This window comes from Natator depressus, chromosome 3 (genome assembly GCF_965152275.1).
Source record: "Natator depressus isolate rNatDep1 chromosome 3, rNatDep2.hap1, whole genome shotgun sequence".
Classification (NCBI taxonomy): Eukaryota; Metazoa; Chordata; order Testudines; family Cheloniidae; genus Natator; species Natator depressus.
In genome coordinates, this window is record NC_134236.1 from 208565177 (window position 1) to 208591602 (window position 26426).

The following is a 26426-nucleotide window of genomic DNA, read 5'->3' on the forward strand; positions in this document are numbered from 1 at the left end:
TTCCCTCCTCCTTCAGGTGGATTTTGGGTGGGACTTGAGCTAGTAGGTGTGCTCAGAGGCTCAAGCTCTAGGTTGCCTAAGTTGCATGCAATGCCTATCTTCCCTTGGTTTGTGAATCACTCTGGGGCTTAGGGAGGCAGTAGTGTGAAAGCCCCAGGAAATTTTTACAGCAGAAAGTTAGATGCTGAATGAGATTTAGGTGCCTACAGGCAGCAGCCAAGCAGGAGTTTTGCTGCTTGTAGTGATGTGTAAAACTGGGACTTAAGCACCTAAGTTACTTCGCACGCACCCAATAATTGTCAGGGCAACTAAGGCCCTGATCCTACACCTTTACAGTCGATGAGAACGTTGCCATTGACCTCACTGAGCAGAGGCTCAAGCTGTTAGTGAGAGAAACCTGGTTAATGGAGGTTTCAGAGTAACAGCCGTGTTAGTCTGTATTTGCAAAAAGAAAAGGAGTACTTGTGGCACCTTAGAGACTAACCAATTTATTTGAGCATAAGCTTTCGTGAGCTACAGCATCTGATGAAGTGAGCTGTAGCTCACGAAAGCTTATGCTCAAATAAATTGGTTAGTCTCTAAGGTGCCACAAGTACTCCTTTTCTTTCTGGTTAATGGAGAACTTTTGTACACACATTCTGGTCAGGTGTCAACTGTGAACCGTGCAGCTGAATCTCAAAAAGCTGGCTGGCACAAAAAGACTTTATTCAAGAGATCTTCACTGTATTGTGAAATTTTTTGTATCCACTAGATGGCACTAATAAGCTGTACTGATAGGATAAGTTTCAGAGTAGCAGCTGTGTTAGTCTGTATTCGCAAAAAGAAAAGGAGTACTTGTGGCACCTTAGAGACTAAAGGTGCCATAAGTACTCCTTTTCTTTTTGATAGGATAAGATAGCCCTGTCAAGCCATTGGCTAGTTTCTTGGCTACAAAGGAATACTCAGTATAAAGGATCACAGTCTATACAGCTGGGCTGAAATTCTGGCTGTGTTTAAGACAATGGCAAAAGTCCCCTTCACTTCAAGGAGGGGACAGAATTTCACCCCAGGTGCATTAGATGAATAAGACCCGGGCAAGAGGCTCCCTCACTTTTTCAAATAAAGGCAGACAACCTTTGTAAATTTCTGCACCAAAAATCTGTATTGGACTTTGGTGGTGCCCTCATTTATAAAGGAACTGCTTATGGTCCTTGGCAAGTACCTGAACTTTCACCTGGGGCCTTTGCACACAATGCTTGCTGCAGAAGGGTGGATTTATGAGCACTGGGCCTACTGATGACCTCCAATGCCTGTAGTTTCCCATTAGTGTGGCCAAGCTGTTGCAGATTGAGATCTGAGTTAAAGGCCTCTTCCCAGGTGTTTCAGCAAAAAGATGCAAACAATGCTCGCCAAAAGCCTGGCATAGCAGTTTGCAAGATAATAGAGGCACTACAAAACTCAGGGGTGGTAGGCAATGCTCTTTCACCTAATGTGGACAAGGCCTCAACTTAGCTTGTTAGTCTCCCAACACACAGTGCATGCTCAAAAAAGCTGACTGACAATATAGCACAACATCAGCTCCTTTCTACACTGTAACTTTATCCAATTCCTGGGGCCTGATTTCCCTCTGCCTAGCACAGGGGTTCTTAAACTGGGGGTTGGGACCCCTTAGGGGGTCACAAGGTTATTATGTGGGATGTCGTGACCTGTCAGCCTCCACCCCAAAACCTGCTTTAGCTCCAGCATTTATAATAGTGTTAAATATTTAAAAAGTGTTTTTAATTTATAAGGGGGGTTGCATTCAGAGACTTGCTTTGTAAAAGGGGTCACCAGTACAAAAGTTTGAGAACCACTGGCCTAGCACCATGAGTTGTCATTCACACCAGTGCAAGCGCATGGGAAAAGCGGCTCTGAGGTGGTAGCATTTTACACCCATGCTATGCTTGCTTTGCACAGATGTAAATGAGGACCCAAAGTGCAAGGCAGCAGGGAGGCAGGCCTCTTGTCCTTTTTCTCTCTCCCTTTCCACTGCATTTTGTTTCCTTCCATTCTTCCCCAGTTCCTTCTGGCTACTTTGTTCACAAGCTGCCTTTGTTTCCTCACTACTTGTTTCTCATGTGTTGATTTCCTCTTGCACCTTCTTACGCTATTGCAAGCACTGAGCTACAGTAGATTAAGAATGGAAAGCCCCTTTGCTCCCCCTGCCATGTGACAGAAAGGTCCTGCTTTTCAGCAGACATTCCTAGTAAGGTTGCTCTAAGGCTGTGCATTTCTAGTATTTCATTACCCGGCAGAGGGAGGACTGGAGATGTCTACCCTGCAGCTGGATGTGTAATTTACAGCTCAGGCACACATAACCGTGCTAGCTCTGATTGAGCTAGCATGCTAAAAATTAAAAAGTAGCCCTGGTGATGGGAGGAGCTAACTGATCTAAATACCTTCCTGTCTGAACAGGGTGAGTAGCCCAGCCAGCTGCTTATGCTGCTGCATTTCTGTTTTAGGGTGCTAACTCTATCAGCACTAATGCAGGTATGTCTGCCTGAGCTCACAGTTACACCTCCAGCTCCCAGGTAAATGCATCCTTAGTTCCCTGCTTTCTTTCAGCTTTCTTAGTTCCGTTAGAATGCCTCAATCTGTCCAAGAGGTTTTACAACTGCTAAAGTGTTAAAACTTCATTGGCTCCTCCTCCGTCCTTGGGAATGAGGTGGTGATTTCTATAAAAAAAAAGAGTGCAGAGGGTGTGGTGGTAGCCAAGGCATTGTTCATCATCCTGAAGCAAAGTTTAACTTTTAAATGTTTAGATCAATAGGAAAGCAAACGCAAGAAAGGTGAAAGGTCCACAGTAATCAGGTTTTAGCATGTACTAAAAAAGAATCTATTAACATACTTCTGAACAATATAATTTTGATAATGCTCAAGGAGAAGGGACTTTGCTCAGGAGAACGCAAATGGGATGTGGAGCCTTTCACCATTTTTGGTTTGAATTCAGTCAGCACTGGGTAGGGACTGTAGGTTGACTAAAGTTATTGGATTTCAGCCTACTTCCTAGTAAACATCTGTCCACATAAATAAACACCACAGCAGGTGGCAGATCCTTTCTTTCTTGTACTAATCTGTCTCCCATTACACCTCACAATCTTTAATATATTTATCCTCACGGCACCCCTGTGAGGCAGGGAAGTACTATAAGCCCCATTTTATAGATGGGAAACTGAGTCCCAGCCCGACCAAGTGCCTGAGTCCCAGCCCAGCACCCTAACCCTTGGACCATGCTCCCTCCTGAGTCATGGTAGAAGGACAGAGACTGAGTAGACACGGAGGCTGAACTAAGTTCTTACCTACAGAGGTGGAATTTCTGGAACTAGGTGAGGTATGGTAACCATGTAGAGGTATCATCATGAGTGGTAGTTACTTGGAAACTGTAATCTATACAAATCACTTATTCATAGCTCCAAAAGTAACCTATTATATATCCCTGATTAGTGCTTCTCAAAAGTAGTACTAAATTACAGGCTGCTTAAAGATTCCTTTTGTCTTGTGTGTTTAAACTGCATGATGATACCAAGGCTGTGCTCAGGACTGTGACTAACATCCTCACACTCAAGACAGGACTGGCAAGAAAAATAACTGACTTTTTGAACCTGAAAAGTTAAGTTACTTCTCAAGGTTACAGTTAAACAACAGAAATTCATTGCTGAAACCAGGATGTAACTTGCTATTACAACCATAACTGCTACTATAATAACCCAGAATAGCAGGGGAGGTGTGAGCTGAAGACACAGCCACTCACCCATTATACTGAGAAATTGTGCCAGGCAATGTTAATCACCAGGTCAGCTAAAGCACAAAACACAGTAAGGAGGGGAAATACATTTTAACTCTTGAGAGCAGCTTGCATTTTCAAGGTGATGCTTGTCAGAATGGATGTAGCAGCATTCATGAGCTGCAAGTGTGTTTGGATGTTTGTCCAAGTGAAGTTGCTGGGAGGACAGTTGCATTCTTTGGGGGGCCAGTTAACAAATATGTGCTATATACTCATCTGTATTAGCTGAATGGTGTTATTCACCTGGTAGTCTAAGGGTTACATAAAATCTTCACTGGACCTTAGGAGACAAGGAAGGCCCTTTGCAGAGATGTGCTATCCGTACTCTTGACATTTGCAAATAGTACTCAGCACCTGGCAAAATACTACCTCACTTCTGTCTGCTAAAGCATGACTTTTGGATAGATGCAAATTCTCTTGACATTGCACATTCCCTCCCATTCTCCATAAAGTCAGTTTTCTTTTTCATTTGTGCATCTCACTTTGCAACTTGTAATACCATCTGGGCTCCCAGTGAGGCAGCTGTATGGCTGAGCTGCCCAAAGAAATTAACAACAAAAACTGCCTAGAAATTTCACTGAGATGACAAAGTGGGGAAAAAATCTCAGAAATAGGATTCAAACTAGATTGCTCTCTGTAATGTGTTGTACCTGCCCAGAAAGCCACTATCAAAATAATTCAGTTTGTTTCTTCATTAGGAAGAAACGCAGCGCAACCCAGAACTCCCCGCCTTCTGTAGCTCTGTTTTGTGGTGGGAGTTGTACAATGCAAATGCAGTGCTCCTTAATGAGCTATTGTTCAGTGAGAAGATTCTTAAGTAAACCTGAACAATTTTGGCACTGTGTTTGAATCGAAGAGTCAGATTTAACTCATCTTGATCTAGGAAATTCCTTTGATTTTGAAAAGTAAACCATGTGTAAACAAATCGCAATAATCAGTAAAGGCAGATTTGCATCTCCAAAGTTGAATAAACCCATACCTCAAAAACTTTAAGGGATAGGTGGTGTACGTCAAGGCTAAGGTGCATAAGCTATGCCTGGCATTGAAAAAAAGACACATTATATACAGGGACAGGGATTTCTTTTAATGAAAATCTGAGTACATATATTATTCCAGAGTCTAGTTTTAAGGCACTTGTGCCCAGATCTTCACAGGTATATAGGCTCTGGTGCCTACTAAACACCTGTGAGGATCTGGATCCTGGTTAAAAAACAAATTTTATTTAAACCATATGATTACAATAAAATAGAAGTTCAAGGTGCTTTGTTAATTTGTTCCATATTTATATCCCACATCTACAAAACAATGACTTAAATAAAATTAAGAGAATCATGGCCTATGTCCACAGTATTTAACAAACATGCATATCCACAGAGGGGAAAAAAAGGCAATATGGCTAAAAGTCATAGGTGGGGAGTGGAGTAATGAAACAATGTGCAGGTTAGACATGTGCACAAATCTGTACAGAAAGCATTTGGTTCACTACAAGACTGTGAAAAGAAAAGGAGTACTTGTGGCACCTTAGAGTCTAACCAATTGTGGCAACAAACAAAGAGAATTTGTAGTCAATGCAAAATCTTATTTCCCTGTTTAAAATTTCCTGGTAGCCCTTCAGTTTAAAAAGAGTGTAAAGGTAATTCAGGATGCTATATCAGCTGCAGCAAAGGCAAATGTGATCTGGAAAATACAATTTCACGAGCTAATGTTGGCCAATAAGATGTTTGGAAGATTCCATTACCTTTGCTTTTGTTCTTTGTTAATGAAGCCAACATCAGTAAATCTGTTCCGTTCCCCGTCTTTCAAATGTTTTGCATATCTCTAGCTCCTACGTGACCAGCTTGCGTGAGGAGCAATTTCAAGAGGAGGAAGGCATATGGCTATTTGGAAGCTTCATATCCTCCAACATTCCAAGGAAAGAGATAAGTACATTTTAAGGCCAATCCTGCAAGCCGACCCACAGGGACAGGACCCTATGAACCTCTAATGACCAGTGGGGCTTGTAAATGTGACTGCCTACCTGCACAGAACAGCTTTCAGAGCAGAGACGCAAGAGTGTTCAGTGAGTGACTCTCTCCTTGAGAGGATTATGGTCCCTCATCCTTTAAAATGTTTCATTAATGTCTTACTACGTGATTGCCTACAAGCTAGAATGCACATTTTTAATTAGGCACCAAGATAGTGGTGAAGTACAGAGTATTAAGTGCAAAACTCAATTCAACCTTCCTTTAGGGCTGCAGCCAGCGCCTCCATAATTTAATAGGAGATCAGAAAAAAATATTGGTACTTTACCTATTAGTTGGAAAGTTTCATCGTGGCAAAGTCGTCTATGAGCATATTTCATTTCTTGCAAGATGTAAAGTTAGTCCTGAGCCCTGCCAAACGGAGGTTACCTCAAAGCAGCAATACCTACTTCAGGACACATCTTCAACAGCTTGACTAATTTATGGAAATCATTGCAAGGAAGAAGAGGCGCTGAGGATTCACAGTTAATTGCAATACTCACTTGGCATGAAGTGTTCTGATCTTGCTTAATGGGTTACTTTTAAAATGATTTTAGTAGAGTTGTTTACATGACTTTAGAAATTCACAAGGTTTCTGGCTCCTTATGACAAATACAAGAATATGTACATACTTTGTACATACCACTACATAAGGGTTATTGCTATGCATTTGGCCCCTTCTGGACTGAACAGTTACATCAATAAATCTGTAACCTTTGTATCAGCTAAGTTTCATTGGTACTTTTATGTTAAGACACACATTGTGTACGAACAGAAGATATGGCTTTGCCCCACTCACCAGAGCAGATGATGAATGAAGAGACTGTGGCCCCAAACCAGCAAACCCTTACCCACACACTTAACTTTACTCACCTGTGTCATCTCAGAGAGACTGTTCAGGTGAGCAAAGAAGCACGTGTGAAAGTGTTTACAGTATCAAGACTTATGTTGGAAACTTGAGGTTACTCCAGTACAAAAAAGTCCATTATTCCCACAATATAGTAAATAGTTTCATTGCTTTTATGTGACTTGTGCAGTCCTCATAAAAGGTTGTTTTTCTTCCCCAACATTAATCTTCATAACTATGGAGGCCATTTTACAAGGGTTTGAACAAGTGAGTGTGTCGACTCTGTAAAAAGCATTTCTGAATGTTTTCTGTTTGAAGAGCACTTTTTTAATGGTTTTCTTTAATGGTGCTGGAAGAAACATAGGATGGACATCTTTTGGAGTTTTAATAGCCTTCTAACTGCACACTTGTAAGGGAGAGAGCGTCTGGATCTCTAGTCCTGGGACACCACAGGCCCTCCCCATGGATCTAAGGGGTTACAAGAGCGTGGGGGGGCCTCACTGCTTTTTTTGCACAGGAATGGGCAATGCCCTGGAGAGATGTGGAGGAAGCTCTGAGGATTTTCCATGGAAGAGGGGGATCCTGCTTATTGTATTTCATTAATACTGCAGTCCCTAGTGACAATAAAAATGACAGATTAATCTAATATACATATGTACAAAGGTCACTCTCCTCTGTAAAGTATGCAACACAGGCAAAGTGTGATCTAAGAATGCATATGTCTGAGGAGTCAGATTATACACAAGCAGTTTGAGATTTGCTTTCATGTTTAGTGACCTGGCATCAGAATCCTTTATATGGCTCAAGAGCTCATAGCTACCCTTGCTGTAGGCTATTGCTCTAATATAGACAGATAAAATATGTTACTCTGATCCTGGGCCAAATCCTGCAGCTCCCTGAAGCCCACAAAGTTTAGCCTTACCCTAAATTAGATTTGCAGTAGGATTGCAAGTTTCGGCTCAGTGACTCCAAATGGTGCACATTAGTGTAGAAATTACTGTGGCAATCACGTAACTATTTGATGTAGCTACTGCTTGTGAAGCACTGACCTATGCCTAGTTACCAACAGAGTATAGTCTAACCTCCTAATACCCAAAAGGGAGCGGGAAAATCTTCATGTACCAATCAGTCCACTTCCAGATTAGCACTCCCGAATGCCTGGTGCCAAGGTAACATACAAATTAAACAGTAATAAGGTAAACTCTGAAACACTTAAACTGTTATAAAAGACCATGAATATTTTTCTACAGCTAGTTTCTGTTCCCCTTATTTTTTCCCTATCCTATTCTAATTATTTTCCTTAAGTAGTTTAAAAGTGATTTTCCTTCCCCTTGTTCCCGGTGGAACATGCAACAAAGCTCTAATCACACACCTTGCAGAGAATTCTTTCAATGGGAGTAGAATGGAAAGACTATTTAGCATCACTGTAGCACTAGAAAGGGAGGGATACTCCTAAAGCATGATTTTAATCTATTATATTTATTAGCTACTGACCAGGAAAATAATTGAAAACAAGCTTTCATGCCACACAAAGCTCTGTATGTTTGACTCTGTCTCTTCCACCAACAGACGTTGGTCCAATAAAAGATATTACTTCTTTCATATCTCGGGACCAACATAGCTACAACACCACAGCAGACAAGGAAAATTGTCTATTCAGGAAGCCCATGCATGGAGTCTGCATCCCCTGCTGCTAAAATTCAGCAGGGGCTGGCCCTGTGTCTACACGTGAAGGGGATATTTGGAAGTGGGGAAGCCATTCCCTGCCTAAAACAAAAGGGATGCTTAGCAAGTCATGGTGGCTACTTCAGCACCAAGATAGCAGCAAGAGAATTACACCCCTCACATCACCCCTGTCGCTGCCATTCCTGAGCCCCCGTGAGGCAGGGAAGCACAAGTGTCCCCATTTTGCAGATGAGGCTCTGGGGCACAGGGAGGTGAAGTGCCTCACCCAAGGTCACACATTCATTACACTGTAACAACTCCCAGATGTTGCTCACTTTTTCTGTTCTTCAAAATGTGAGAGACCCTCAGTGCTGACGAGCTGTTGTGGGGTTGTTCACCCCACACCACTCTGAAGGGATTAAGGTGGCTTGGAAGGAGCTACTTAACCTGGTAAACTGCACCTGGGAGGAGACCTGAGCTTGACTGACAAGCACTCACTGAATATGGAGTCCACCTAGGCAGGAGTAAGTGGGGGCTTGTATAAAGCCAGGAAATGAGAGCAGAAGGTGCTACAGTGTGGAGGTCTGCAGTCACTCTCTGGGAGCAGAGAGGTGGTGAGGAGGAAACCCAGGGGAGGAGCAGAAACCCTGGGATCCTGACCCTGAAGAAAGGGCTTACCCAGAGGATGAAGAAGAAAGCCCGTGGAAGATGGAGTAGGAAATGGCAGCAGGGGATGGGACTGTGCAGACCTTGGCTGCTGCTGATAGGGTTCCTAGTGGAACCTGGAGTAGCACCAGGGTTCTCCTACCAGCCACGGGGAAAGTGACACAGTCTGGAATGAGAGGACTGCCTGGAATGGCACCCACACAGCTGGTCCAGTGAGACTTTGTTACCCCACAAGGAGAAAACTATAGTGACCTGGCCAGGGCACCAAGCGACAAGGAGGAAGCACTGCTACAACAAGAGAGCAAGAGGGCCTGCAGCGCAAGTGAAGGAAAGGAAAGGGAAGTCAGACCAGGCAGAGCTACTCCACAGATGCAGCCACAAGGAGACACCCCAGCAGTGAGTGAACCTGGGTACTAGCCAGTTCCCTAAGAGTTTCAAAATATCCTAAGGCTAAATCCCCATGTAGGTGGGTAGGACGGATGACCTTGTGGCTAAAACTCAAGGGTACTGGATTTCAGGTCCTGCCTGTACCACAGACCCCTTGTGTGACCTTGCTTCTGTTCTTTCCTTTTCCCCAGTTGCAAGGTGCTGGACTGAGGGCCTGAGTGGCACTGGTGGAAAGAAAGATGTAGTTGCTGTAAAATGCAGAGTAAGTGACATCTGCATGCTCCATCCCTATGCAGCTGGGACATGAGGCAACGTGGGCTTACAGGAGGCTAATCAGCTCCAGGTTCAGATGGGTGCCGAGATCCATGTTACCGAGAAGGGAGTAGGTGCTGCTCTTCAGAGGTAATTAGGTGCTTCAATGCCACTGATTTCAATGAGAGTTAGGGACCTAAAGACCTTTGAGGATCTGGGCCTAGGTTCATTGAGTTGGGAGAAGAAAAGGGAAAGGCTGGGATCCTTTGGACCCCAGATTGACTGTTTTGAGCCAAGTGTGGTGAGGTCTAAAACCATGATCAAGCACCAAACCAACTGTAATGAAAAGAATATGGCAACTTGATTGTGATCCATTTCACAAATAGTGCACATACAATATACACTGCAGTATATAGCATTGCTAAAAAGACACCACTGTTGCAGCTATCTGAACTGGGATAACCAAGTTAAATTTAAGTTGTGGCTTCCCCATCATTGGATGTGTTTAAGAACAGGTTGGACAAACCTCTATCAGGGATAGTCTAGCTTGGTCCTGCCTCAGGTAAGGGGCTGGACTTGATGACTCCTCAAGGTCCCTTCCAGCCCATTTCTATGATTCTAAGTGGAATGAAAAATTGAAGATATACATTCACTGACTATTCTCCAAAATGGCAAAATATATTACAAAATCTCTCCCCATGAGTGTCTGGGAGCAGAGGGAGGGAAGTATTGCTTCAAGCATTAAAAACATCACCTACCTCGACAGTCAGAAATATCTTACTAGCTGTTTATTTTTAACGCAGCTAGTGGAAACCTAAAAAGGCTGCTATACATTTTCCCTAAAAATAGTGTGAAAACACTTAGTTTTGGCAAATTCAGTCAGGCACTTGTTCAGAAGGTTCTTAAAATATGATGCTTCACAGTGTGTATTCCATGGTTTCCAAGGAAAGAGAAGGCAGCTGTATACCATGGTCTATGATAGATTATAGAGTATGTAGTGAGAGGAATCATCATTTTGTTCTCTTAGGAGTGAGCAGAATTTGATGATAGTCCATGAAAGAGCTGGATGGTTGGTTGTTTCTCTGAATTTCTTTTGGAAAGAGACTCAAGACCTTCCTATGAAGCTGCAGACTGCTCGGTTTTGTATTTCTGGTAGGCATCTAGTATTTCTGCGATGACGTTTGGATCATCCAGCGTGGTGATATCTCCCAAATCACTGGATTGGTCAGCGACTATTTTCTTCAGTACCCTTCTCATAATTTTCCCAGATCGCGTTTTAGGAAGGCGTTTCACAACCTGAAGAGAAGAACAAATACACTTGCCTTAGAACTTTCATCCTGATGAGAATGTTTGAGTGAACCCAGCCTTGAAATGATCCCACTGCATATCCCCAGTGAGATTCCTGGGAACTGCTTAAGAGCTAGGCATGGTGGTCACTGTCCAGGAAGAAGGAATATAGTTTATTTTTTTTATTAAATTTTATCTGACTTTTCTCCTTTCTTTTTCCAATTTTGGCCCAGTGGGAGATGCTGGGTGCTCAGCACTTTTGAAAATCAGGCTGCTTATTTAGGTGCTAAACTACGGAGTTAGTAGCCTAACTATAGGCACCTGTGTCTAGAAATCTTGCACTCAGCACTCTCATAAATCTCAGCGTGGCTTACAAAAGCAGGTAGGTATTATCATTCCTGTTTTATAGATGAGGAATCTAATGCCCGGAAGCCACCTTCTCAGGACCACATAATACTGTAAGTCAGTGGCAGAGCCAGAAATACATCTCAGGTCTCCTGATTCACAGTCCCATGTCCTATCCACTGTAGTCTGCTACCTCCCGTGTACAGGCAAGGGTTAACATTAGCTGATAAGGTCACAGGGATGGACCTGAAGGGTTACTGTTTGTCCATACTGGCAATTGAATGACTAAACTTTTGTCTTTCAGTGGTGTTAAAAAAAAAAAAATTCTGGAAGACAAACGTTGTGCCGGCGCCAAGCACCAGTGTGAACAGTGCTTTGTCGGCAGCACACAAACGCCGCTCGTTGGGGGTGGAAGTTTTTTGTCGCCAGGAAAGCCAACAAACAGTGGCTACACGGCGCGACTTTTAGCAGCACAGCCATGTCGCAAAAAGCCGTGTAGTGTAGACATAGCCTTTGTCTGGCTTCTGTAGGATAGCTCCTTTGCACAGACAGGCCACACAACCTGCCATACGACTGCTCTGTTTTTGGATATATATGCTGAAAACAGGTCAAGGGGTAAGAAAACTGAAGAGCATTAACTGCTAATCTGTAGGGAAAGGGAGCAGTATGATCAGCCATGGACTTTACTCTGGGACTATCTGGGAATCCTGGGAACACCTGATGGCTCTGGGAATAAGTCTTTAAATGCCTGGGTGAGATGAGCATCAGTTGTGGTGCAAAGTATGCGTTACTTCTTCTTTGGCTGTACTACAGCCGTAGCTTTGCTCTTGTATGTTCCAACCTTTCCCTTAAATTTTGATTTTTTTTTTTAAACACAGGGATATTCCATATACCTCTGTATTCCCATCAGTGCACCCCTCATTCGGATTAACTGTACTGTGGGTCTAGCAGACACAGAGGCATATGAACGCAGCAGGGATGCTGTATTAAGATGGAGGCAGAAAATAGCATACATTTTAAGCAACTTGGCTGTTTGTACATGCTTTGAACAGGAGGAGCTGGATCCAAGCCACATTGAACAGAGCTCTGGCACAGGGGGGAAGCGGAAGTAGAAAAACTGGTTTGAAGCCCTCTTTGTGCACTCCAAATTCCTAGGGTTGGTTCAGTCCTTGGCATAAGTAGAACAGCCTCAGGGCTACTCTAAATTGTACACAGCTGCAGTGGCCCCCCAGGAGGCTGCTTTGCAACCAAGGATTCCCAGGTGCATTAGCACTCCAGCCATCCCCCTTTTCCTGCAGCCATGCCTTTCATATACTCCAGACACCAGAGCCTGGAGGAGTGGCTTAGGGCTGCTATGCCAGTTCTGCACCACAGAGGGATTCCTCATCTATCTGGTTAACCTGGCTTTAAGGCTGCTCTGCCAGGGAGGAACAAAGCAGCGTTACTGGGGGCAGAATCAGGCCTGTTAAGTGGGTTACAGATCTGATGTCTTGCAATGGTAGCCCCCAGACACTTACCAGAACGTGATCAGGCACAGCATACTTTGCGATCTTGGAAGCAACAATAGATCTGAGTTCTTCTTTAACACGTTCTGTATGAGCTGTGTCTTCTTTTAACACTATGAAAGCAAAGGCACCTGGAAGGGAAGTAAACAGAGGGCGTGTACTGTACATTAAATCGTTGTTGGAAAGGCATTCATTTCAGCAGGACTGCATGCATAAGTGCTGTTTCAAATGCCTGTAGCAACTGTCAGGTTTAGGGTCTGCCTTGGTCACTCTGAGTAGTACCTCACACAGCAGGTGCTTCCAAGAAAACCAGCAGCTTACTTACAAAGTAGAGGTGACTAAGAATGGCAGAATCAGGTCCTTAATGATTAATGTGCTTTGTTCTGGAGTCCCTGGGTCAGATTCTGATCTCAGTTACAGTGATGGTAAATCTGAAGTAACTCCACTGAAGTCACCAAGCATAAATGAGATTAGAATCTGCCCCATGGAGGTCAGGGTTCTGGATTCTGTTTCAAATTATTTTCTTGAGAACAAACCTTTATTTTCATTTACTAAAATGGAGTCAAACACTACAGTAAAACACTATCTCCTTATAATGATAAGGGTTTAAGGGCCTGTCTACACAGGGACATCCAGGAAAATTAATCCAGATTAACTAAAGATGTGCATTTGAACTGGATTAGTTAAACCAAATTAAACCCCTGTGTGAACACCCTCATTTGGAATAAAAGTAGCCTGAATTTGGTTTAGCTTAATTCAATTCCAAAGTGAATTAAGCAAAACCAAGTTAAAGTCACTTTAATTTTGAACAACAGCATCCACACAACAATTTAATGTAATTTAATTAACCCACTTCAAATTCACACCTCTAGTTGATTCAGATTAATTTTCCTAATGTTCCTGTGTAGAAAAGCTCTTAGATAATTTCTCCCTCCCTGCAAACTAGGAAATTAATGCACAGTGAAGTTTCTTCACTTAATCCTTAACTCATCTTGTTGTGTCTCGGTATATGGAACATAAGACCAATGAGGGGAACCTGGTATCTAAGATCCCTGCACCCCGTAAGCATGAGTTATGGAAGCGTTGCTATTTTACCGGCCCAGATTTGCTTTCACTTACAGGGGTGCAGCTCCCATTAACTTTAAGGAAGAGTATGACTTAGGTCTGGTCCATGCTACAGACCTATATTGGTATAAGTACGTTTTCAGGGGGGTGAAAAATCCATACACCTGAGCGACAGTTATCCTGACCTAATCCCGGGTGTAGACAGCGCTATGTCAACAGGAGAGCTCTCTCCCATCAGCTTAGTGTGTCTTCATTAAGGCGCTACATTAGTATAGCATTTTACAGCTGATGCAGCATTTTAAATGTTGACTTGCCCTTAGAACAAAAAGGGACCCAATGATGTTATGCCAATATTTTAACAAGGGGCTCCCACAAATATTTTCCGTTTCAGTCTGCGATAAGTTTCCTGGTGCAGAGATGCAGGATTTTGCAGAGATCACAGATGAGGAAAGGATGTGGTTTCCAATTCTTTTTTAAATTAAAAAAAAAAAAGGCTTTCTCTGAGTTAAATAAGCAATGGTGACTGAATTCCAGCAGGAATAAGACTGATCTGGTCCTTAGCTTCATTAGTGGGGGTAGGGAAAACTGTGAAGAGAGAGATTTGAAGATGGCAAGATTCAGGGTCTGGTGCTTGTCAGTTCTAGAGCCCTCCACTAAGAATGCCTATCCCTTGGCTTCTGCAGGCTTCCCTCTGGAGACTTCAAACTTTAATGTCTCTGTTGACATGAGCTGTCACAGTGAGGTGCAGAGAGAAAGCTGGCCTTTGATTAGCTAGATTCTTGCCCATTAAGGGCTTTAAGTATCAAGAGCGGATCCTTGAAATGGATCCAGAAGTGGATAGGGAGTGAGAGCAGAGAACAAAGTATCAGTGGCTAATTCAACATGTCACAATCTCCCTTTCAAACTGCCTGCTGCTCTGTGTACTAGCTTGGCAGAAAGTTGAGGGAAAGGTTATAAAGGAAATTAACCATCTGTATATTTCCATTAAGGACACTATTTTACACACTTACCTTCTCCTTTGATCTCATGGGGGTAACCAATCACAGCTGTTTCAGGCACAGCCGGATGTTCATCCTTTAAAAAAAAAATGTAGCAAAATATAACAGCCCCCTCTTTCAGGCCATGTTGGGTATGACTACACCGTAATTAGATATCTGCGGCTGGCCCATGCCAGCCCACTCAGGCTCGAGGGGCTGAGGCTAAGGGGTTGTTTAATTCTGGTGTGGACATTCATGCTCGGGTCCCCCCACATCACAGGGCCCAAGCCCAAATGTCTACACCACAATTAAACAACCCCTTAGCCCGAGCCAGCTGGCACATGCCAGCTGCAGGTTTTTAATTCCAGTGTAGACGTACCCGTAGGGTACAAGAGCCTATGCTAGCTCTTCTAGGAATTGTAACAAGTTGCTAACTGTGTGTGAAGTTCTTAATACCTTTCCTACTTTTCTGAGCCTTCTGTAAGTGCACAGTACCAAAAGGCCCATCTAGCCCAGTATCCTGTCTTCTGACAGTGGCCAATGCCAGGTGCCCCAGAGGGAATGAACAGAACATGTAATCACCAAGTGATCCATCCCGTCGCCCATTCCCAGCTTCTGGGAAACAGAGGCTAGGGACACTGTTCCTGCCCATCCTGGCTAATAGCCACTGATGGACCTCTCCTCCATGAATTTATCTAGTTCTAGTTATCTTGTTATAGTTATCCTGTTATAGTTTTGAACCGTGTTATAGTCTTGGCCTTCACAACATCCTCTGGCAAGGAGGATTACAGACTATTATAGACATGCATCGGACGAAGTGGGTATTCACCCACGAAAGCTTATGCTCCAATACGTCCGTTAGTCTCTGCCGCTTTTACAGATCCAGACTAACATGGCCACCCCTCTGATTCTATTACAGACTTGCCATATTAATGGTGTGTTTAATGAAATTAACAGGAATCATGTGTGCCTCTCTCAGAGCAGCATTTAACCCACTGGTTCGGATTCAAAAGGGCCCTGTTTTAAAACAACTGAATAGTATTTTCTGACATCCCTTTTGGCTAATAAGAATAAATCCAGAAAAAAATGGATTCTATCTATATGTGGGATTAGCCCCTGTGCAGCCAACCATTGCCAGTGACCGGAGCAGCCGCACTACTGCAAACCCCAAGTACAGAAAAAGCTGTGGTTTGCACTAACTAGCCCTCTCCTTGCTTGAAATGAGCTTTTCTTGCCTACACATGGGTTTGCACTGACGCAGCCCCACTGACTGCTGATCCACAAGTACAGTCAAGGCCTTGAGCTTCATTCTCCACTGCTTTGCACTTTGGGTGGTAGTCTACACCAAACCAAGTGCAAAGCATCTTTCTTATACCCACTTGTCACTGGTGTAAATCGGTACAGAAGATACAGGACAAGGCAGTGGAGAAGTGGGCCTCAATCTTCCAACAGATGGAAGAGGCACTGCCATGCTGAATACAGATCTTTATTATATGGCTTCATAATACTGACTTATTCTGCTCATGATTCATAGTTAACATTGACAATATTTCTACACTGATAGAGCATATATTCATCCTAAATCAAAAATGGGTTATGCTATTTTAAATTTGATTAAAATATGGAAGAAATCTTTGTCTTAGCTGGGCTTCTCTGAAAAGGAACCTGCATGAAAATATATAGTGGTAATCACATTAGGTCTTCAAAAAGCTATCATCAGAAGTTTGCACTAAGAGATTTATTTGTAGATACGATATTACAATCATTCTTGCAATGTAAAGATGATTTTGGTTTATCAGATTTCACATCTGATTAATGTTTGCAAGTGAGGGACATACCATGCAAATAAATGCTCAGATCAAGCTGTGTATAGAACTGCTTTGAGAGATTGTCTGTTCAGTTCTGTGGCTACCATGGCCTCTCATCTAAATGATGGGCCAGATCCTCAACTGGTGTAAATTGCCCTTGCTCCATATTTAATGTTGGAGAAGGTTACAAAACATGCTCAAATAGTATAGCTAGGCCTGAGACACAAAGGTGAGAACAAAATGTTAACTCCATCAAAGCTACTGGTGGGGGGAAGCTAGAGGAGAGTTTTGAAGCACCCATCATCCAAAAGTAAAACAGCAATGGTATGAAGTCACTGATGTATCCTGAAGAGATGAAACATGATTCAGATCTTATCAGTTCAAACAAAGGAATTGCATGTAGCCCTTCACTTTGATATCCTCCATAAAAACTATCTTACCCCTGAATGAACTTCATCCATACGCCCTTCCATGGTTTACATAACAAGATTGTTTTCTTCAGCATAACTGCCATGTGTATTTAGTATCAAGGGTGTGTGTAGGTGAAACATATACGAGAAAGATTAGGGGTAGCAATGTTAACCCTTACACATAAACCAATGGGCTAGATTCTCCCGTGATGTACATTGGCATAGCTCCTTTAAAGTACATGGAACACTTCTCATTTTTACCAAATGAGAATCTGGCCCCATGCATGAAAAGCTTTCCTTGGATATTGAAAATTACCATAGCATCTTCAATCTCTGCAGTTCCAAGCCTGTGACCGCTGATATTTATGACATCATCCATCCGCCCTGTTATTTGGTAATACCCCTCTGAGGATCTATAGGCACCATCCCCTGTGAAATAATAACCTGTAGCAACAAAGAACACCATTCCCTGTAATCAACAGCAGCTAGTATAATAATTCACTATCAGTATTTGTGATTATTATTTTTATTATTACTTTATACTTTTATCCCCTTTCAATCACAGATCTTTACAGGCACCAGTTAACTGAGCCACACAGCACTCCGGAGGACAAGGTTTTGTTACACCCACTTTACAGATGGTAATAGCCACCCACTTCTAATTAGGAATTTGTATCCTGGATGAGGCACTGGACTGGAATGCAGGAGATCTGGGCTCTATATTCAGCCCTGCCACAGCCTCCCTGCATGACCTGAGGCAAATCACTTATTCTCTCTGTGCCTCAGTTTCCTGGTGTGAAATGAGGATAACAATCCTTCCTTTCTCCTAGTCAGTGTTCTGTCTGGTCTGCTTAGGCTGTGGGCCTCAGCACCGTGGAAATACAAACAATAATGATAATCAAGCATTCTGACAAAATCCAATGACTCCTGCTGTCTCTCCGAAGGAGAAGTTAACAGCCCCCTCACCAGCACCCTCCTCCCAGGGCCCCATAAGGCACTGACACCCTAAGCACTCTGCATCAGTCACTACTGTGGGGCTTCCCTTCACACACACTCCTACAGGGGATCACGGTTTAAGAGCCAGGAGTTAGCCCTTAAACCCCGCTTAGGTGTTAAACATACATGGGATATCCATGACATCATGACATGATGTCCATGATACCAGGATTTAGCTCCATGAGAGGCAGCATGGTCCAGTGGATAGAGCACTTGAGCAGGACTCAAGACACTGGGTTCTAATCCTGGCTCTTACACTGACCTGTTGTGTGACCTTGGGCAAGTCCCTTCCCCTGTCTGTTCTGTCCCTCCTCCCACCCATTTCTTGTCTATGTACCCTGTGAGCTCTTTGGAGCAGGAGGCACTGTTTCTTACTATGTATACGTGCAGCGCCTAGCACAGTGGGGTCCTTGTCTGAGGTCTCTCTGCACCACAGGACTAGAACTACTTCTGCTGGGTAGGACCTGCACAACTGTGGCAGCAATCACTGACTGGTGTCACTAAAGTTAAACTGGCCCACTTACCTCTGTAGCAGAGCTAGCTTTAAGGATAACGTGTTAATATTCATGCAAGCAAGGAGACTTCTCCACTGACCTTCCTACTCTATAGCGAGAACATGTATTCATGGCAGCTGCATGCCCAGGTTTATACTTGAGACAAAACAGAAAAGAAAAATCCCTCCATTCTGTTTTCTATTTATTCCATAAAAGAGAAATTACTCCACATGCCATCTGATGCAATGCAACAGCAGGCAGGTGTCCAGACTCATGCCTACTGCTAAGTACAAAGCAATGCTTACTGTACATCGCAACAATTCATGTGAAAGGAAAACAGTTCTATTTGACTCTTGTTATATAAAGGAACATTGTCGATTTTTTGAATCACCTAACTTTGAACTTATGCAAAGATATCTTCCCCTACAGCGCTGAAGATAAGGCTCCCCGACAATGTTATTATTCAGTCTACCAGTGCAATAGGAATTCTGTGCTACTTAACTGAATGACTCAGGGGACCTAGCTGAAATTCAGAAAGTCCGATTAAGAAAATCTCAGTATAAAATTCCAATTTGGCAGGACATTTCTAAATGCTGGAAAACCAGAGTCTGGATAATCAAGATTTCTCTCTTTTAACACTTTTCATCTGAGGATCTCCAAGTGCCTCACAAACATTAATTACACCAAGGGCTTATCTACATGGCAAATCAATGTGTGGCCAGCCAGGGAGTAAATCTATCGCACACTAGTTTGACACACATTAACTGGCCATGTAGACAAGCCCCATGTTTCATAACACCCTTGAGAGGTAAGAAAGTATTATCAGTAAAGGGGATTGATCTATTCAAGGTCACACGGTGAGGTAGTGACAGAGCTGGGAAAAGAATCCAATAATCTTGAGTTCCATTCCAGTGTTCTACCTGTTAGGTCATACTGACTTTCTGATGGTTACTTTGAATTATTAAAAACAAATACACTTGTAAGATTGTTTGAACACCCAACGTGTGCCTATCATAATGCACACAAACGGGTTTGCTTGGGTGTCAAACACCCCAGCTTGATCAGTGGCAGAATGTCACAGGAATCTTTTCATCTTTATGTATTAAAAAAAAAATACTACTTTCAAGGGAAGTGATTTTGAGGATGTGGAATTCTGACATTTGGAAACCGTCTGCTGAAGAGAAAAAGATCAGCTGGTTCTGACAAATTCAGGTATTGACAAACACATGAGTTTTCTGACACGTGCTGTGGAGATGGGTTTTTTCCCCTACTCCACTACCAATCCATCAATGCTTCTCCACATTTTTGGGGGTCACTCCTGCAATCTTTTCTAGGCATTACAAGGCAGCACTGGAAATGATGAGTGAAATTAGATGGTGGTGTTTGCCAGGATGAATTAACTCCCTGCAAGACAGTGCAAGATGACCACAGAACAAAGATATTTTTGGTGGCACAATAATAAGAGGATATTTTTGGTCAGTCTTATTTTCGCAACAGAGAAAAACAACTTTCTAAGCAAAACAAGTTGGTTTGTGACAAATTCATCACTCCCAAAGACCTCACTATTATAATTGTGCTACAACCTATGATCACTGGAACTTCATTGCACCGGCTGGAAAAAGAGCAGATCCTTTGGCTCTAAGAGTACATCTACACTGCAGAGAAAAACCCATGGCTGGCCCATGCCAGCCGACTCAGGCGCATGGGGCTCAGGCTCTGGGGCTGATTCATTGCTGGGTAGATGTCTGGGCGAGGGCTGGAGCCCAGGCTCTAGGACTCTGTGGGGCGGGAGGGTCCCAGAGCTTGGGCTGCAGCCGGATCCCAGACAGCCACACAGCAATGAAACAGCCCCGCAGCCCGAGCTCCACAAGTGCCAGCCACAGGGCTTTCTTTGCTGTGTAGACATACCCTTAAAGCACAACTGCATTTAAGCAGTTTTGATTCCATCCAGTAGAGGATACACAGTAAAGATACACAGTAGCCAATTACTAGACCAATATCTCAGAAAAACCATACAATATAGCACTGCTGAAAACCCGCTGGGTACTGACATTGTAGTCCAACATTCTTCCCTGACATCATCCTTACCTGGATACTTTTTGAAATAAGTATCTATAAATCTCTGATCATCTCCATAGATGGTTCTTGCCAGCCCAGGCCAGGGCTGTGCAATGCACAGAGCACCAGAGACATCATTTCCTTCTATAACTCTTCCCTGTTGATCCAAGCACAGGAAGGATCATCAGACCAGATGTTGGGAAACATCTCAGATTAAAGGAAAGTAGCTGGTTAGTACTATCTAGCTATGTTGAGCCGGATTCTGATCTTACCCCAGTTTTACGTTGACTTCAAAGGTGTCACTCCTGTTTTACACCAGGGCAAGTGAGAGCCCTTCACATTCTGCAGATTCACAGACTCAGTGTCTATTATTGCAATGGTTTATTCTTAATGTTTCGCACTCACATTTTGGCAGCAGTTGAACATGGGGGGGGGGGGGGAATGTACCCACTAGAGGAATTACTGTGCATTGTCTATGTCATGCTTTCATCATTCATGTACACAAACAACAGAGCATGTGATTCTATGAATAATACGCTATTCACACAAAAGGAAAGATAGGTGACCCCTTGGAGTGCAAAGAACAATACAAGATTCACAGAATCCCACTCTTCAGCATTATGGTCCATATCCTGGATTCAAACTGGTGCCAGAGCAGAGCCCAGCTCAGTGGCAGAAGGGCTGGCACCTTCTTCAGCCAAGAGCTGCCGTGGCTGACTCTGTGCCCAGTACAGGCACAGGGCAGCCCTGAGTGCCTTTGCAGCAGCACCACATCACCACTCTCCATCCTCTCACCAACACAGCCCTGGGCCACAGCCTCCGGTGGGAGAGCAGTGTTCTTCCTAAGCCACCTCAGCTAGGCTGAGGGGACTGCTAATAGCTCCAGAACAGCGGTTGGCTAGAGAGGCCAAGGTCCCTCAGAGCATCAGTAACTCCCATGACCCACACCACAGTAGTGCACTTCATTCCCTTCCTCTCCCTCACTCAGGACGTTACAGCAGCTGTCACATCACCCGTTATCTGCCTGTCTCAAACAGATGTTGTGAAGATGAGTTAAGTATTATTCTTCCTATTTTACAGCTGAGGAAACTGAGGCAGAGAGGCTAAGAGTCAGGTTTGCAAAGGTATTTACACGCCCAAGATACATATAGGTGCCTAGCAGGATTTGTGAAAGCATCCGAGCAGGTTTAGTGACTAAGTCTCGTTGATTTTAGTGGGTGTTAGGTGCTTTGGAAAATCCCACTAGGCACCAAAATACCTTTGAAAACCCGGTCCTAAGTGACTTGCCTATGGCTACACAGCAAGGCCCTAAGTTTTCAGTCAGGCCTGTGTGGGTAGGCCCCTCAGCCCATGCCAAAATCCACTGTGGCCTATGGGGCACTGCCCACACAGATCAGGCCCCAAATCAACAATACAGACTGGCCTGGAGCTCAGACATTTTGGGACTTCACCCTGTGCCCAAGGTATTAGACAACATTGCCTCACCACTGGGCAATGAAGATCTTCTCACTGTGGGAAAAGGGGCTGCTAAAAATAGAAACATTTTGTCTAAGGTCATGTCCCCAACTTTCAGAATCTATATTTCTCAGCAGTATCAACGGATGCCCACAGACACGCCGAGCCTGACTCCAGCGGAGACTGCGGAGATCACAGGCGGGTTTCATTGGCTACAATGCACATTCAGCAAACATTTTTAAGGAGAACAATTCCCTACAAAGCTATAAGTTGGCTGTGTTCCCAGTGCACTTCACTCATGCCAGTCCTGTTGGCTCCAGCGAGACTATGCGTGAGTAAAGTTACACACATGTATGAGTGTCTGCAGCATTGGCACTTACATTATACAATCATCACTATCACATAGGAGCCAGTCCAAAAACATTACCTTGCTACTCACCATTGGCTGTCTAACTAGAATATTTAAATATGCATGAATATGGCTTGATTCCCTCCTGTATCATTGGAACAGATGAGGCACAAAACATTTTCCATCTCCTTTTCCTAAATGCTTTTGGCATTAAATAGTGGAATTAGCCAGACAACCCCAGAAGCAGCATCTCCGGCAGCTCTTTCCCTGCCTTTGCACCATTGCCCCAGTGGCAGAGCACAGTCCCAACTCACATTCTCATCCATCAGTGCCGGTACAATCCCAAAGAATGGTCTCATTGCCATAGCAGGAATGATGTCAGCTCCTTCCTCCGAGGGCCGGGGAGCAATGCAGATGCCGCCTGTTTCTGGAAGAGCAGCGGGAAAGTAAATATGCCGGGCCGACACACTGGAATGGCAGGCGAGGCTGGATTAAAGCAAGTACCTACTTTGCTCGGCTACATAAGACCAGCAAATCACAGGCACCCTCCCAGCTAAGAACGCTTTGATTGTTGCAGTGAACATGATGGTCCCAGGAAACGAGCGAGACAAGGCAGGGGAGGGGATACCTCTTCTTGGACCAACTGCTGTCGGTGAGAGAGACGAGCTTTCGAGCTTACACAGAGCTGATCTGAAGCAGAGCTCAGGGTAGCTCGAAAGCTGGCCTCTCACCAACCGAAGTTGGTCCAATAAAAGAGGTTACCTCACCCACCTTGCCTCTAGAACTCTTTGAGGCAGAGATGAGACCTTACCGAACAGTACCCACAGTATACACATTTTAAGGGGAAAACACGTTTCCTCTCCATCTGCTGGACAGATAGTGCAGAGTACAAAGTCGGGAAAGATCTGAGGTCAGAAATGATTTTGAGAATCCAAACAGCGGCTGCTACATCATCATATTCTCCTTCAAACCCACCGGTGCCATGATGCCTACAAAACACTTGGCAATGGTTAGCCACTGGTGAGCTGTGACTACTGCTTGTCGCACTCTTCATAACTCTATCGTTGTTGCCTTGTGCTCACCCCATCTGCCACATCCACCTGTTGTGGCTCAACAAACTTTGATTGTAAGCTCTTTTGGACAGTGGCCACCTTTCTGCTCTGTTTATACAGTGCCTAGTAGGGTGGGGTTCTGGTCTCCAGGTGGTACCATAACAACTACTTTGGGAGAATTATTAATATGTGCATTCCTTTCCTCCTCTTCTCTCTGACTTTCTTTCTGCATATTCTTTTCTAAACACTTCACCACTAAGTTTGCTCTCCTCTGAACTCTGCACATCTGTATCTTTTGAACACCAGGGTGTCCCAAACCATTAACTGAAGGTTGACTGACATATCAGTGCAAAACATCTGGATGTCTTAGACCTCGTAAGCCACACAAAAACAGACGTCCGCATTTATAAAGAGACGACAGAGAGAAATAACGCAGCCCAGGTAAGCAGCTGGCCTCAGGTGCAGAGCAGCATCACTGTGCACTGCATCGGGGTAACTGATTCCAAGGGTCTGGGCCTGTGCTCGCTGACATCAATGGCAAAGCTCCCATTAACTTTAAAGCTGCAGGAGCAGAGGAGCAGTGGCCAAAGCAGCATGCAGGAAGGGAAGCAGTGGCCCACATACTTTGTAGTAGCAGCTGCGGTCTGCATGCACACCAGCATTACAAATGGGGGTAAGGATTGCATGCCTTAGTCTTGCACCTAGCAAGTACATTTCTAAGAAGGAGCAGCCCATTGATTCAGCCCATGCACTCTCTTCCTAGAGTGTGACCCTAAATTAACACACACACTCCTAGAGTTATCCAGGGAATAAATTAATTCCATGGAAATCAACGAGAGCTGGATGTAGTAAGCACTAATGTGGCACTTACACATTTTCAGATTCCTTTCTTAGACATGATGCTACCTGCAAAATGCTCTTCAGCCCCATTTCCTACCCCACTAGGGATTGTTTTGTAGCGGTGGGGATATAAGCACAAAATATTAAGGGATTTATTTTCTTGTGCTGTTTGTACAGCACTTTGAGGAATTTGTATGCAAAGCGCTTTGTGAGACTAAATTACTATTATTATGCAGTATTAGAATAGCCCACCCATTAGGGGCATCCTGAGATTATTTTCCATTCTGAACTGAGCCTCTTAATCATTCTTTCCTCATTTCTGCTGGGATAAATGTTAAATCAGATCAGAGATTTCAACCTTAATCAGATCTTTTATATCCTGACACTAATTCAGATGCACAAAACAGAAGCAAAGAGGCAGGAATGTTAGGCTTTAAAAATCTATGAGCTGTGTCCTTGACTGGTGTAAATCCGCATTGCTCCACTGGCTTCAGTGACTACACAGACAGAACCTATGATTTTGCCTCTAGTCCCTCCTCTATAACTAGGTGGAGAAGAAGGTATCTCTAAGTGGAACCATAGAGCTGAAGTATCACTCCACTGAAAACAGGCCTCAGAGCTGGCTTACGCTTATGTATCAAATGGAAAATGATTTTGGAAGTCTCTTCCTTCAGGGACAGTGTACACATCAGAAACTTCTGTGCAATGTGACATGATTGTCTTAAGGCTTTGCCAGCACTTTCCTGTTTTGGAAAACATACACCATCCTCTACTCGCACAGACAGAATCCGGGAAGAACTGCACCTAATATTTCACAGTAATGAAGGTGACAAAGTACGAAGCTCATGCTGCACGTACAATATGTCTGTTTAGCTCCTTTGTAACGGATGTTCAATATAACTGAACATTAATTAAAATCACAGTACTGTAAAACAACATTTAAAACATAGGCCAGGCCATCTGCTACACAGCACAAGGACTGACTACGTAACAGCCAGTAGAGCAGTGCAGATCCAAGGGAGAGATGCAAGGTGGTAGGGGGTGAATGGGGCAAAATCCCTGAAGAAAGGAAAAAGAGAAAACAAAGGCAAGACAATGCAAAGAATGGAAGGAAATTACAACTTTCCACCCTTATTCACAGTGGGCAGTACCTTAGGCAGAGCCTACGCTCCAACTTGCACTGATGTAATTCAAGGGATTTTTTTTTCCACTGATCTAGTTAAACCAGTGCACATTTCTGTGTGGACACTATTAAACTGGTTTAAAAATAGCTTACAGCAATTTAGCTTATTGTGGTAAACAGTCAACTTCAGCTAAGTTGACACAAGCCAGATTGAAGTCAGTGTCAGCGAGTCCATGCAGGGGTTTTACAGCAGTTTAACTAAATTGGTCTTTAATTAAGAGACGGCAAAGAACTCCAGAAAGAGGGAGAATCCACTTCAAAGCGGCACGTTGCAAAGCCAGGTACTGCGGTGTGTGGGTACTTTGAATGTGCACACCTTGCATTTGCTTGTCACATAGTCCAAGTTGACAATGACCTTGACAGAATCTCTCAGCAATGGTCACGCAAGTCTTTGAACACCTCTGCAATGCGTTAAGCACAAACAGGCTTTTGCTTAAATATCACCCAGGCGTGCTTGTTGTTTCACCTGTTTCCTTAACTATTTCCTGTTGACAGTCACCAAAACCTTCTCTCCTCCCCCACCTATTTTGAGTGCTCCTACACTTCTCCGACAGAGTTTGTAGCACTGCAATGAAGCCAAAGCCACAGCTGTTCTATTCTGTACCGCCCAGTAAATTCAGTACTTTGGAGACCAACACAGATTTTCTTGGTCTTAGAAACAAAGCGTGCTTCTTAGCTGACTCTGCAGGGGCACTAACGCTCTCTATGGAGAAGAGCAGGACGCAGTCATGACTGGGGTACCCAATGTCAGCAAAACTCCTTGGTGAGCAATGCTGCGTAGGAGGAGGAGCTCCAACTTAGGATCTCCAGGATCTACTGGGTTTGGGCGCTCCTTGCCCCCTCCACTCGGAGGGGAACACCAGTTAGCAATTCCACCAGATGAACTCACAGAGTTTCCTAGACCATCTGTGCACTTCTTGTGAGCTTTATCACAGAAGGTATGATCTGGCTCTTAAGAAAGAGGCACAAATGAAATTTCTATG

The 26426-nt window shown here is 43.8% G+C and overlaps 1 protein-coding gene across 2 annotated transcripts in view; it reads right to left on the reverse strand.

The window, feature by feature from the left end:
* Positions 1-4871: 4871 nt before the first annotated feature.
* The window catches only part of ACSS1 (acyl-CoA synthetase short chain family member 1), a 78154-nt gene continuing 56599 nt past the window's right edge, over positions 4872-26426 (reverse strand). The window contains exons 9-14 of one of the 2 annotated variants that reach the window (XM_074949841.1): positions 22683-22795; positions 20595-20721; positions 17333-17460; positions 14832-14895; positions 12769-12887; positions 4872-10915 (exon numbers count right to left, since the gene is read on the reverse strand). In XM_074949841.1, coding sequence (XP_074805942.1) covers positions 10736-10915; positions 12769-12887; positions 14832-14895; positions 17333-17460; positions 20595-20721; positions 22683-22795 — 731 coding nt within the window. In that variant the 3' untranslated portion in view covers positions 4872-10735. The remainder of the gene's footprint in view (positions 10916-12768; positions 12888-14831; positions 14896-17332; positions 17461-20594; positions 20722-22682; positions 22796-26426) is intronic. The other variant, XM_074949842.1, reaches the window with a different exon arrangement.